Source organism: Schistocerca nitens, chromosome 7 (genome assembly GCF_023898315.1).
Source record: "Schistocerca nitens isolate TAMUIC-IGC-003100 chromosome 7, iqSchNite1.1, whole genome shotgun sequence".
In the NCBI taxonomy this organism is placed as follows: Eukaryota; Metazoa; Arthropoda; class Insecta; order Orthoptera; family Acrididae; genus Schistocerca; species Schistocerca nitens.
The window spans coordinates 278316721-278332187 of record NC_064620.1 but is presented as its reverse complement, the minus strand read 5'-3'; the positions used below and the strand labels follow the sequence as shown (position 1 = coordinate 278332187).

Below are 15467 nucleotides of genomic sequence, written 5' to 3'. Positions count from 1 at the left end.
GTAATCAATTATTATTGTAAAATAGGAGTAGGCTCATTCATTTATTAATGACTTGTTAGCTTTAGCTCACTGTAGGAAACAGACGTTTCTAATACAAATTTTAAGGTAAATAACTCTGCTCAACCAAAATATATTCAAAGGTACTTTCAAAAATTTTAATCACGGTGTTCTGTTATCTGCCAGTTCCTCTTGTAAGCCTAAACCTAGGTTATTTGGAAGATGTTTCAAATTCTTGAAAGGATCATGAACCTAGTCAAAATCTTCAACTCTCTCTCCAAAATATTTTTGTATTTTGTGAGAATTTGAGGTTGCAGACAGATCATGTTGATATCTTGCCACAATATTTTGGCTGGCAACCATTCAGCCATCTTCAGATGTCTGCTGTTGGAGACTGCTAGTTCACGGTGTCAGCTTAATAGCAAAAATTGGTGCGGGGACGCATGCGCATTGGCAGCCATCACAGGAATGTCCTCTATTGAAGTCCGCACCCTCTGCAAATAGTGTTCCATCTGTGGCACACAAGTGTAAGTGTAAAGGTAAAACTCTGTTGGAATGCGTGCTCGTGGTGCTAGAAACAGTCGTCAGATGTCACCAGATGTGTCATTATGAATAAAATATTTTCTTTCAGAAAAATTAAAGAGAGCAACGGCTGCCTAGCCTTGTCCATTTGAAAACTGCCATTTTGATTTATAAGATCTTGTGCTAGATTCTTTAATTACTGAGTCCCAAAAGGACCTAGTGGAGCCAGGATTTTGTGGCAGAATAATCCATAGTGAGTCCTGTAATAATAGAATGTTCAGCTACGGCCGACTTACTGGGCTGCAAAAGGCGACATCTGACATTTGCTTTTAGTGCTGTGAGTGCACATTTTGACAGAGGGTGGACATGTAGTTTCACCTTTACACATGGGCTTGCATGCCAAAGATGGAACAGTATTTGCAGAGGGCTTGGACTTCGATAGAGGACACTTCTGTGATGGCTGCCAATGTGCATCCATCTCTGCACCAATTTTTGCTATAAAGCTGACACCGTGAACTGGCAGTCTTCAGTGGCGGACACCTGAAGATGGCCGAATGGTTGCTAACCGAAATACTGTGGCAAGAAGTCAACATGATCCAGCTGCAGTCCCGAAACCTCATAGTATATAGTACTAAATGTTGTTTAATTAAGTTCATCAAGTCCTTATTATTGTCGTTCAGAGGCTATACACTTGGGAACACCTTGCATGATCCAGTTCCAATTATTTGTATCCACAAATTTAACTTATTGATAAATCCTTGTGTATTATCCATACTAGGCACAATATTTTCATTTCTACCTTGCATTTCTCTGTTTAGTTCGTTTAAGTGCACAAAAATATCAGAAAGATGTGTCAACTCAGATTCCCATTCATCATCTACAATTAAATCTGCATACTAATGCCCTCAGTAGTAAAAAATCCAAGTACCTCATGTCTTAAGTTCAGACATTCATGTTAACACTTTACCTCAAAATAACCATTATACTTCTCTATGCAGCAGAGGTGTAGTACACTGTGATTCCATTTCTTGACACAAAACCTTAAAAAGCCACATATTTAAAGACCGCAAGTTGATGACATTCATGGCTTTTAGTACTTAGTCCATCACAATTTTCAGTGGAGATGGCAGAAATAGTGGCTTCACGGTGAGTGAGACAATGGTTGGTTCAAACAATGGAAACACCAGGTTTGAATAACAACAATACTAGGAATAGGATAGAGTGCTGCTCACCATAAAGATGAGCTGCTGAGTTGCAGACAGACACAATGAAAAGACTGTTACACTTGTAGCTATCGATCAAAGCCTTCCTCAGCAAAGAAGGCTTTTGCTGATCGCCACATGTGTAACAGTCTTTTCGTTGTGCCTGTTTGCAAAATAACAGGTCATCTTTTCAATGGTCAGTTCATAAGTTAGGATTTACTTCACATACTTTACCCATGAATCCTTTCACTTGCTCTGTCATAGAAGCAGCTCTGTCTGTGCAGACACTAATGCAATCCTCCCAAGTTTGTTCATTACGGACCAAATAGTCATTAGTCACACAAAATATTTCAGGTAGTTCTTTGCAAAAAAAGAAGTAGCTTTCAATTACATCACCATCACCATACCCTATGTAGGAGAGAAGTTGTGCATAACTGCCAATGTCAGTGGGACAGTCAATCCAACGTGAGAACTAATGATTGTTTTTTATTGTTTCCTTCGAAATGTCATCGATGTCACCGGACATGTCACTAACTCGGTGGCTGATAGTCTCAGCAGAGAGAGAAATTTTTGAAACATCAGTAGCATCTTGTGAAAAAAGGACTATTTCTGCCATTCATTTACAAGTGAGCATTAACAATGTTTCTGCTATTGTGTGTGGTTTTTTCAGCCATTACAGTAAGTTCAGGTTCATTATACTTAGCTTCATGTACTTTTTGTGAAATGCTTCCTGGTATAGTCATGAGGTTTGATTGTTCTTTATTTTATTCTGAACACTTAACGAAAATAATTCACTTCTTTATTTAAGAGAGAGGACTGTTTTTTCACAAATGTCATTTCACTTTAGTGGGTGCACCAGCATTACTGAGTTTTTCACCACAGACAACACACTCGGGTATTGGGCATATTTTGTCACCATACCAAAACAGGTAAATAATTATCACTGTATTGCCTTTGAACAACTTTCTGTTTCTTTTTTTCAGGCTTGATAGTTTCCCTACTTGCAGTCACGTGTGGACCACTCTGTACATTCAACTTACCCATATTGGGCGGGGGATGGTTTAACAATACTGTAACTGAAAAGACTGGTGTGACAGTCACAGTGTTCAAGCTACTGCAGAACATGACTATGATAAAACTGAACTGAAATGCTCGTTAACAACTGAAAATCTAGGGTGAAATGACAACAATGTTGTTGAACTGAAATATTGTATTACTGTCTAACAGTGTGTGTGTCTTTTGGCAACAGACAAAAAGAGCAATAAAGTTTACAAGCGGTTAAAAATTGGAACAAATATCGAAACAATGCAATAATGAGAATAAGAAAGGGAAACTTTTACTAATTTCCAGAAATTTAGGGTAAAGCAAGTAAAGCCAGCTGTATGCAAAAGAAGTGGTGCTACAATGTACTTTCAGCCTAGTGGCGTAACCAGTGCAGTGGTACAGGCAAGAAGACAATTAAGATAAGCAAAGTATGATAATATTGAGTAAATAAATTACATTTAATTTCTATGAAAATATAACATATGAGCATGTGTTAAATAATTAAAAAATAAACAAGCACCTTCTTGTTATTCTTCAGTTTCTCCTAGTGTATTTGTTGATGGAACAGTCCACGGGTGTACTGCCAGTTCATAGTGCCCAATGGGCATAATATTTCAGTAATCAGACATGTCGCCATTGGCAGGTGGCGCTGATGAACTAAGCTCCTGGGATGCTTGGCCAACTTACTTTCCCTCCCCTTGCAAGCCATCCCTTCCGTGAATTGAAGTAAATAAATTACATTTAATCTCTTTAAGAACATAAAAATTTGTGGTGTTCTAAAATTGAAACCCTTTAATTTCTTTCAGTAATATGTAAATGTTCACATCACACCCTTCACTTTGTGTTGGCACACCAGTGTGTCATGGCCCTCTGGTTGCAGAACACTGTGCTAGGCAGTACAGGTATCATGACAACCATTGAAACTTCTGGCAGATTAAAACTGTGTGCTGGACCGAGACACGAACTTCGGACCTTCGCCTTTCGTGGGCAAGTGCTCTTGCAAGTTCTGCAAGGTTTGAAGGAGAACTTTTGTGAAGTTTTGAAGGTAGGAGGTGAGATACTGGCAGAATTGAATCTGTGGGGATGGGTCATGAGTCGTGCTTGGATAGCTCAGCTGGTAGAGCACTAGCCAGTGAAAGGCAAAGTTCCCAAGTTCATGTCTCAGTCCGGCACACAGTTTTAATCTGCCAGGAAGTTTCAAATCAGCGCACACACTGCTGCAGAGTCAAAATTTCGTTCTATGACAACCTTTGTTTCTCCCATTTTGTTCCTAAAAAATTAACCAATTTGACATCCTGCTATTTGGTAGATTGTTATGAGGTATGGTAGATTATTATGAGTTAAAAAGGCCACTAGTGGGACATTTCCATGTGAATATCCTTGGTGGAAGGTAAAATACTTGAAAGATAATCAGCTACATCCAAACTAACTCTTTGAGCAGGTGTCAAATGATGAAAATGTGATGAACTGTGTTGTCAAGGGTCAATTGAATGTGTTTATTAATTAGTGATGAGCTTGCAGTGGCACAAGATAGAAGATTACAAAAAAATTTAAAGAAGTGCCACGTAAAGCCACCCTAATGAAGTCAGATGCTGACCTTTACAAAACTGTACCAAAATAAAGTTCCCAAACTGTTCCCTGTCCCTCCTATTGTACAATTTCTGAGCTGAGGAGAAGTACGAGTACAACAACCATCACATTGAGTCTATTGCCAATTCCCTCAACTATCCTTTCAATCCACACAAGCACCACATAAAAAAATTGCTGCAATACACATAGTCTTTCTGACTGAGCTGCCCAATCATGACGTATGACCCATACTCATTTCTTTAATTTTACAAAGTTTTGGGTTCTATTCCCAGTCTGTCATACAATTTTGGTCTGACAGGAAGTTGCTTAGCATCTGTTAGTGCTTAAATTGGAATAGCATTTTATTAGACATTTCCTTCACATATTGTATGGAAGTATAATGGTATATTTTAAAGAAATATGAGTACCTGTTGTTGCTTGAGACGCCCCCCCCCCCCCCCCCCCCTGTGCAGTGGGCCTCATGTGACCTTAAACTGGCTCCGAAGTACGTTTGTTAAGTAATTGCTACTCCCACTCATTTTTAACATGCTGCACTTGCAGCTTAATTTAATCTACTGTGCCTCCCCATCTTTCAATAGATCCATGATTGTTACATAAAGTACATGAATGATCAGAAACTGGGAGAAGAATGTAAGAAACTTGTAAGCGGTGAGTATGATACTTCTAACATTTGTGGCTATAGCTTTTAACACTGATAGTTTTCTTTTGAACATGCGTACTTACGTTGTAACTCAAGTAGGTCTCAAACCTGCTTCTGGAAATTGAGGTTGGTTGTGCTTAAGGAAAGGTTTCTCTGTAACTTTACTGAGTCAGCACATCAGCACATTTATATTATGTATTTATGCACAAATGCAAAAAAGTATTTATGAAATTACAATGGAGTTTGAAATTTAGTAAAGTTCCATCTTCACAGTGTCCATCAACCATAATAAATGCTTCTGCAGTAATGACACTGAAACATTGTGCAGTGACACTATTGCTTCCAAAGCAGCAGGCATTCAATTGTTAAGGTAATCTGTCTTGCAGAGAATTTGGAAATTCAAAATGTAAATAAGCATTCATTTTTTATTTTTCAGAGTATACATCACTGCTGTTATAAGTATACTTTTTCAGTAGTAAACAAAATAAAAGTGATTAACAGTTTGAACTTGCTTTAAATTTCAGGTCTATAACCTTTTTGTAGATGATATGCTAGTTGCTAAAAAGAGGATGGTGTCGAATGAATACAATATTCCTGCTTGTTATGCATACTTCTCTGGCCGGGCACTGATGTACAGGATGACAAAGAAACGACTTGATCGCTTAATGAAGGTATACATAGATAACTTATATAAAAAATAATGTAACATTCTTTCTCTTGTGTGTGAGTAACAGTGTTAGATAAAATTTTTGATACATTATTTTTCTAATCATTTTAATACTCCGAAAACTGTCTGGTAATTATAATAACAATATAGTTGAATTCTGGCCTTTTTAATAACTCAGTACTTACTCTTCATTGCTTTCGATACAGTATGAATTGATATTAGCTATTATGATGAAGCATAACAAGGTATCTGCTTCTACTAGGTACCTGTTCCTTGTTACTTAAAATACAACATGAATAAATTTCTTAATGATGTGATATTTGAATGGCACATATTGCTGTAGTCTCCCATGCAAATGTGACTCAGAATTAATCTTTACACTGTTGCATTTATGAAAAAATTTAAAAAATAACAGATTACTTACAGAATAAAATGGATTCTTTCCTGTCAATCCGTAGGGGCTGAATATTAATGGAATTAAGCTCTTCTGGCTTGGACTCGCATTCGGGAGGACGACAGTTCAATCCCGTGTCCGGCCATCCTGATTTAGGTTTCCGTGATTTCCCTAAATCACTCCATGCAAATGCCGGGATGGTTCCTCTGAAAGGGCACGGCTGACATCCTTCTCCATCCTTCCGTAATCCGATGAGACCGATGACCTCGCTGTCTGGTCTCCTTCCCCAAACAACCCTCTTCTGGCTTGTTAATTACTTTGTTTGCCATATGTAATGTAACAGGTTTTAAACTCTTGTCTAGTATTACCCTCCTGTGAAGGCTAACAGTTTTTTTTCTTTCTCTCTCCTTTTTTTCCCCATTATATAGAGTCCCCGTCTATTTCTGTGCCAGTTTTGTGCATCTGTTTAACTGTAGTGTAATTTTGGTTTCTCTTGGATTATTATTCGGACAGTATAAAAAAATGGTCCATGTTTATATTAAAAGTCAGATTATTTTGTACTTAAAATATCTGGGGCAGTTAATGCACAACACACTGTGAATTGACTGTCCCAGCATGACATGGTGTTCCAAATTATAGAAATTATTTTATATAATTATGGCACACATATTCCACAGATGTTGTAATGTGAGGAATTCACTTTGGTGTGGAATGGTTCAGTACCTAGAAAACAAAAATTGTGACATAAGCAACAATATGAGTATACTATTAGTAATGCACATGTGGTATATATTTCACTTTTTCTCTTTACAGTCTAGCAATAAAAGTGTACACTATTATTGTTACATGTGATAAAATACTACATTTACATTTTTAATATTATAACATCAGCTAAATGACTAGATACTATTTATCTTTTAATTCTCTGCATATGTTAATGGAAATTTAAGTAGTAGAAATATTTTATTTATTTTTAAAAGAGTTCATCTAAGCAGAACAGTGGAATGTCAAAATGGATACTTCTTTAAATTGCATTTGAATAAAGATTTATTGCCTCTTAACATTTAATATTATTGGGCAATACAGTGAAGATTTTAGTGCCAGATTATAAATCATTAAGTTCATAGTGGGGATCCACTTCCCTTGCAGTGGAATGTGTTACAAATAATTTCTCTCATTCTGAGTCAAATTATTTAGAACAAGGTGCACATGTATTCAAATTCAGGTTTTTTAAACCTCAAAACATGATTTTTGCAGGGATACCACATGTATGATTATAGTAGCTTTTTACGAAAATGTTAAAATTGTATTTGAGATTGTTGTGTTAGCACCAAAGATTATACCATAACACATTGTCAGGCGAAAAGTGGTTGAACTATATTGACTTTGAAATTACGGTGAGATCAATATAGAATTAAATAAGCAAATATTTGCAGATGACACCCTTTTTTAGTGTCAAGAGAAAACGATGTCTCTTGTTGTTTCTAATGCCAGTGTGAGCATAGTAAATTAAAGGAGTATACTTGCTGTATCACATGACTGTTGTATGCAATTTCTGTGTTATTATGCTTTGTATTGAAGTCAGTAAAACTTCTTTTATTCCTTGTTGGTAGACTGCATACTATCCACCTGCTTGTACATCAGTAAACATTATGTAGCTATAGTGTTTTACTGACGTGCAAAGGCTGACACATTGAGACAAATAGGGAAAACAGCAAGGGCCCATTAATAGATCTTAAGCTGCAAGACTAAGAGATACATAGTTCAAGGCATTCAGCATTATCTGTTGCTTTCTGTTTTCAAGGTATGACTTTAACCAATTGCCTGCAAGTACTGTGATTCCATAATAATAGGCCACTGAAAAGGTCAGTTATATACACCAGAGAAATAACTATAAGCTACCATCATAGAAACAAGCAGACTGTGTTCCTTTTGCAATAGATAATAAATGCAGTGATATTAAATTGAATACATTTTATAAACTTGTAATGCATACTTTTTTCAATGATAGTATATACCCTCAGGAAAAATGATCTGCACAGACAACAAGTGTCCTTTTGTAATTTTCAGTTACTGGATGATGCTGAGTGGATGATACCTTGTGCAATTGGTGAAAAGACACACTCACAGTATGAAAGCATAGTGAAATGGACAGAAAATCAAGTGAAAGATCTTTATCACAAATGGATTGATACACTAGATGAAGATGTCAATGCTAGGCTGTGTCGACCTCTGATGTGCCACAGTTTGATAAATCCAGGTTTAATTGAGTGCAATTTTGATGGGTAAATTTCTTTTATGAATGTCCTTGTTTGTAAATGTGCATACTTTTTAACTCTGTAATCTAATAAGAATGACTGCAATGAATTTTCTGTAGTTAATAACTTTCTTATATAAGTGCTGATTGATTATTAGTTGTATGTCTGGAAGTAGGCTAAATATGGGATTATGAAAGGAAATTAGGTTTTATTTAACGTCTGGGCACAAACAGCATATAAACTAAGTAAACAATCAAATGAAAGAATTATGTACCCTATGATTAAAATCATACTTTGAAATATTTGTTATTACCTACTGTTTTTGTACAAACTTTAGTGATAACATATGTCATCACGATCATTATCATTATCATTTGTAGGCAACTGATGTCCACTAATAGATAAAGGCGTCCTGTAACCTTTCCCATCCATTACAGTTCTTTGTGATATATTTCCCTTCAGATCATCTAATGTTACCTATCCACCTTCCGTTGGGTCATCGCTGTGGTCTTGTTTTATCTGTTGGGATCCAGAAAAGGACTTCATAGGTCTGTTGTTGTTGTGGTCTTCAGTCCTGAGACTGGTTTGATGCAGCTCTCCATGCTACTCTATCCTGTGCAAGATTCTTCATCTCCCAGTACCTACTGCAACCTACACCCTTCTGAATCTGCTTGGTGTATTCATCTCTTGGTCTCCCTCTACAATTTTTACCCTCCACGCTGCACTCCAATACTAAATTGGTGATCCCTTGATGCCTCAGAACATGTCCTACCAACCGATCCCTTCTTCTAGTCAAGTTGTGCCACAAACTTCTCTTCTCCCCAACCCTATTCAACACCTCCTATTAGTTATGTGATCCACCCATCTAATCTTCAGCATTCTTCTGTAGCACCACATTTCGAAAGCTTCTATTCTCTTCTTATCTAAACTATTTATCGTCCATGTTTCACTTCCTGCATAGGTCTATCTAACATCTATCCACCTGGCTACACATCCTGCCCATTTCCATTACATTTTCATTAAGTCATAACTATGCTCATCACTTGTCTGATCCAATTGTTTGTTTTCTAACCTATCGCACTAACTCTTGACATGCATATCTCAATTGCTCATTGATGCGAACAACTCATTTTTGAAAGGGTTTGGTTGATTGATCCATGTCTCTCGTTCATCAGCTGAAGCTGATAATACAAACTGATTTCAAACTTTCTGAGTTAAGATAATGGAAGCCAAAACATCTGTGTGGCCTCATTTACTCTATGGACATTCATGTAGTTGGCTGCCATTTGATTGTACTAACATGAAGCATGCAATGTCACTCATGTGCACACAGTTTTCTGTAGTGCCTGTCCTAAAAACTCTCTCCCACCTGGCACAACCCCCATCCTAACGTAGTCCACCTTCCAAAATGCCACTCTGGCATCGTGTGTGCATCCAGAATGTGTGTGTGTGTGTAAAAAAAAAAAAAAAAAAAAAAAAAAAAAAAAAAAAAAAAAAAAAAAAAAGTGCTGAATGCTAGCAAGTTTTCTTTCGATTTTGTGTATGCCTGTTGACTATTAAACCCTTCTGCCTTTCAGTGAGTGCTCTTCTTCCCTAAAAATTACATTCTGCCAGAGCTTTCCTATGAAGTACAGACTGTTTGTGAAATATCCTTTAGCTGAACAGTGTAACTTGCAGTATTGAGATATACAATAACAACTATTTATTAACATGACAAAACACATACAGCTTCTGAGAACTAACGTCCATATATCTTGATAACAGAAATGTCAATCCTTGATAGTGCATGTCAGGTGCACACTAAAGTAAAATGCAGAGACATTCAAGTGGTGTGGAGCAGGAAGAATAAGTAACAACACAGTCCCAAGAGGCTGGGAGCTTGAAGGCAGTCCACTGCTGAGCAACAGGGTGCTGTTATGACACAGTCCAATGTGGCGATGAGCTCGTGGCTAGTCACATGCAGATACTGCAAAGTGGTGCCCTCAGGAATGGCTGATGGAAATGCAGCTCCGTACGGGGCTCACAGCAAAGGTGAGACGACATCTCGGCAGACGGCAGCAGTGGTAGGCATAGTCTGTATCAAAGACTCGTAGCAGATGTTGATGGGTTGGAGCCCGGAGTGCAACTAACTTCCCAATGGTGGAGAACAAACATAAGTAGGCATCCGTGGAAGAACACGTATGTGGGGTCAAATGGACATGTGACCGAGTGTATGTGGATATGTGCCTGTGACTGCTGCTCTGTGGACCTCACCTGCACATCCCGAAGTTGTGCAGCTTGCCCCATACCCCACCCTGTGACCCTCAATACTGTGGAAGCTGCAAGAGGCTCAGTGGTAACAACTCAGTGACTCTTCTGTTGACAAAGATGTGCTGAGGTGATGGAGAGGCCATATTTAGCCCACGAAGCATATACACAAATGTGATGGCCGAATGTGCAGGGGCACAGTCCTGCCTGTACCACAGTTTGTATGATGAATTGGTACTCGATAAAGTATGTTGGTGGCCTAATACTGATCTCTCGTAATAAATATAAAATAAATCCTGTGCAATGGGTATTGACATTTTACTCATCAAAAATGAAGTTCCTGAGCATGTGCCTGTATGCAGTCCAATGCTTCAACTTTTCATTATCTGCACTTAGTACACCCATCTCTTGTTATCAGTTAACACATTCTGAACTGTATATTTAATCTGTAATAAGGAGACATTTGCTCTCATGAGAATGTAATCTTGGGTTTTGCAGCAAGGGAACTCTACGAGGGGCGTTTCAAAAGTCCATGCAAAAATAAAAATTACGTACCTTTTTTTATTTTTCAGCATAGTCTCCTTTTAGACTTATACATTTCGTCCAACGCTGTTCGAATTTGTTATCCCTTCTGAATAATAGGAATTGTCCAAGTCTGCAAAATAGCTATTAGTTGCTGCAATCACTTCCTTGTTTGAAGAAAATCTTTGTCCCGACAGCCATTTCTTCAAATTTGGGAACAAATAGTAGTCCGAGGGAGCCAAGTTTGGAGAATAGGAGGAATGTGAAACAAGTTGGAATCCTATTTCTATTAATTTTGCGACCACAAGTGCTAAGGTGTGTGCTGGTGCATTGTCGTGATGGAAAAGGACTTTTTTGCGGTCCAGTCGCCAACATTTTTTTTGCAGCTTGGTTTTCAAACAGTCCAATAACGATGAATAATATTCACCTGTAATAGTTTTATCCTTTTCCAGATAGTCAATGAGGATTATCCTTAGCAAATCCCAAAAAACAGTTGCCATAACCTATCCGGCCGATGGAATGGTCTTCACCTTTTTAGGTGCAGATTCTCCCTTGGTAACCCATTGGTTAGATTGTTGTTTGGTTTCAGGAGTATAGTAATGTACCCATGTTTCATCCACAGCTTAAAGTCCTGCGGATTCTTCCTGAACAGCTGCAAACCATCCTTTCAACACTTCACACAATTTCATTTTTGTTCAAGGCTGAGCAATCGCGGAACCCATCTTGTGGATAGCTTTCTCATGTCCAAATGTTTATGAAAAATATTATATACCCATTTTTTTGAGATGCCCACAGCACTAGCAATCTCATGCACCTTAACTCTTCTGTAATCTATCGCCATATCATGGATTTTATCAATGATTTCTGGAGTCGTAACCTCCACAGGGTGTCCAGAACGTTCAGCATCACTTGTGTCCATATGGCCACTCCTAAAATTTTGAAACCACTTATAAACTGTTCTAATCAAAGGTGCAGAGTTACCGTAATGTTTATCAAGCTTCTCTTTAGTCTCCTGAGGTGTTTAATCACCACACGAAATTCTTTTTTGTCCTTTTTTTGACAATCACTTGACTTCCTTGATTCACACGAATGCCAAACACAAATAAATATAGCAATACGGGTGAAACTTGGTGTGCATTCTTTCCAAAGATGCTACTAACTAATCATGACCTCAATATGCACCATTGGTGCCATCTCTCGGACTTTGCACGGAGTTTTCAAATGTCCCTCGTATTGAATTTTTAACTCAAACAGTATCTTCACTCATTGTCATAAAAAACAGCTGCACTCTGAAGGAAAATGCAGATATTGACCATTGTTGGCAGGCAGATAGGTGGTAGCACACACATGAAATTATTACACTTTTCGTCTTAGAAGACCAACGCCTTGGGCTGTACGGCCACAAAATGTACAAGCTAATATGGTGTCAGGCCTCTATGGTTTTGAATACAAGCATAAATACGTGTGGTGTGGAGTTGTACAGGTCCCAGATGTTGTACTGTGAGACTCCATCCCATGCCGTTTATACGAAAGCACGCAGATTCTGCAGAGTGACAGGTGGAGTTCGAAGTCCTGATGACATGCTCCATGGCATCCTAGACATTCTCATCAGTTGGGTAGAGATTGGGCTATGCTGCTGGCCATGACCAGTATCTGCAGCTGCAAGGATGCTCAGGCGGCAGCAGTATGAGGATGAGAGTTCTCATTTTTGATTTGATGTCACTTCAGCAACTTGCGTGTCGATGGGGATGAAATGATGATGGTTAGGACAATACAACACTCAGTCCCTGAGCAGAGTAAATCTCTGACCCAGCCGGGAATGAACCCCCCGATCCCTTAGGATTGACATTCTGTAGCGCTGACCACTCAGCTACCGGGGGCGGACTGATGTAGTGGTGAAAGTGGATCTTACTGTACACCTTGAGGACAATTCCTGGCAGCTTGGCATTTTGTATGGTCGTGTTTACATTATCCACAGTTCCTTAGGGTATCAGAAGTTTTCATGTCAATGGGTCTCTAAGTAATTGGATGATATGATGAAAGGTAAGCAAATGATTACTTCACTGAATCATCTGCAGTGGTATGCCAAGGAGGGTGATAATTTAATGGATCACATTGTTACTGGCAGTGAAACATGGATACAGCATTTCACACTGGAATTTTAGCTGCAGAGCACGGTGTTGAAACATCCGGTTTTGCCTTCTGTTCATTGTATTCTGTTCAATGCCCTCTGTTGCAAAAGTGATGTTAACAGTCTTCTGGAATCACTGTCTACCCCTCCTTCTGGATTTCATGTCACTAGGTGCAACCATCAATGTCAACAGTTATTGTTCCACACTGTCACATCTGCAGACTGCCTTAAGGAAGAAGTGCTGATGGATTCTTGATGTGGTCAACAAGACAATGTGGGGCCATATGTGGCAGTCAGAACCACCAACAGTATCCAGTCATTTCACTGGGAGAGTATGGGCCAGCTATGATACAGGCTGGACATCACCCCTAGTGATTTACACGTTTTCAGTCTGTTGAAGAAATTCCTGGCAACACAGTGATTCACATGTAACAATGAAGTGAAGACAGCTGTCCAATGGTGGTTTCACAGAAATTCGGACAAATGCTGCCACAAAGTCATCACAGATTTAGTGCTACAATGGGGCTGATGTTGGACCCCATGTGGGGACTCTCCAATTCGAACTTGTGTTTGGTTGTTACAATGTATCCCTCTGGGATGGATGCCATTTCTCATGTAAAATTCTCAGGCTCACAATTTCTCTACTATATTCAATTTCTCAATTAAAGAATTATTTGGATAGTCAAGTTTATCATCACTTTCAGAAAAAATTAGAGAAATAAAAGTATAAAATCAGAGCTGGGAATTAAACAAGCTTAACAGTTCAAAGAAAATGACAGTCATCTCATGTGGGTGACCGGATGGGGGTTCTGACTGCCACACATGGCCCCGCATTGTTGTGGACAACAACTATGTCGACCACATTGAGAATCCAGCAGCGCTTCTTCCTGATGGCAGTCCGCAGACGTGACAGTGTGGAACAATAACTATTGGCACTGATGGTTGCACCTAGAGATATGATATCCAGCAGGAGGGATCCACAGTGATCTCAGAAGACTGTTAACATCACTTTTGCAACAGATGGCGTTGAACATTTTTTTAAAAATTGCTAACAACTTTTTGATTAATTACTTTTCAGAAGAATTGCTTTTCAGAAGAAAGATTAAGGAAAGGCAAACCTATGTTTCTAGCATTTGTAGACTTAGAGAAAGCTTTTGACAATGTTGATTGGAAAACACTGTTTCACATTCTAAAGGTGGCAGGGGTAAAATACAGGGAGCGAAAGGCTATTTACAATTTGTACAGTAACCAGATGGCAGTTATAAGAATTGAGGGACATGAAAGGGAAGCAGTGGTTGGGAAGGGAGTGAGACAGGGTTGTAGCCTCTCCCCAGTGTTGTTCAATCTGTATATTGAGCAAGCAGTAAAGGAAACAAAAGAAAAATTTGGTGTAGGTATTAAAACCCATGGAGAAGAAATAAAAACTTTGAGGTTTGCCGATGACATTGTAATTCTGTCAGACAGAGCAAAGGACTTGGAAGAGCAGTTGAATGGAATGGACAGTGTCTTGAAAGGAAGATATAAGATGAACATCAACAAAAGCAAAACGAGGATAATGGAATGTAGTCGAATTAAGTCGGGTGATGCTGAGGGAATTAGATTAGGAAATGAGACACTTAAAGTAGTAAAGGAGTTTTGCCATTTGGGGAGCAAAATAACTGATGATGGGCGAAGTAGAGAGGATATAAAATGTAGACTAGCAATGGAAAGGAAATCGTTTCTGAAGAAGAGAAATTTGTTAACATCGAGTATATATTTAAGTGTCAGGAAGTTGTTTCTGAAAGTATTTGTATGGAGTGTAGCCATGTATGGAAGTGAAACGTGAACAGTAAATAGTTTGGACATGAAGAGAATAGAAGCTTTCAAAATGTGGTGCTACAGAAGAATGCTGAAGATTAGATGGGTAGATCACATAACTAATGAGGAGATACTGAATAGAATTGGGGAGAAGAGGAGTTTGTGGCACAACTTGACAAGAAGAAGGGACCGGTTGGTAGGACATGTTCTCAGGCATCAGGGGATCACAAATTTAGCATTGGAGGGCAGTGTGGAGGGTAAAAATCGTAGAGGGAGACCAAGAGATGAATACACTAAGCAGATTCAGAAGGATGTAGGTTGTAGTAAGTACTGCAGAGGTGTTGTTTGATTAAATGATAATGGCATCCTTCAGGGCAAAATATTCTGTTGCTAAAATTGCGCCCCATTCAGATATCTGGTCAGGGACTAAGGAGGATTATGTCATCATAGAAAATA

The 15467-nt window shown here is 38.6% G+C and overlaps 1 protein-coding gene across 1 annotated transcript in view; it reads left to right on the top strand.

Moving 5' to 3' along the window:
• Positions 1–15467, top strand: part of LOC126195572 (dynein axonemal heavy chain 2) — a 957657-nt gene that overhangs the window by 97057 nt on the left and 845133 nt on the right. Inside the window, 16 exon segments of the mRNA XM_049934198.1 lie at positions 1338–1443; positions 1903–2026; positions 2080–2186; positions 2392–2399; positions 2530–2616; positions 2705–2809; positions 3572–3667; positions 4609–4670; positions 4934–5003; positions 5382–5401; positions 5520–5666; positions 5869–5924; positions 7861–7886; positions 8068–8301; positions 12458–12699; positions 14235–14326. Of these exon segments, the coding sequence (XP_049790155.1) occupies positions 1338–1443; positions 1903–2026; positions 2080–2186; positions 2392–2399; positions 2530–2616; positions 2705–2809; positions 3572–3667; positions 4609–4670; positions 4934–5003; positions 5382–5401; positions 5520–5666; positions 5869–5924; positions 7861–7886; positions 8068–8301; positions 12458–12699; positions 14235–14326 (1582 nt within the window).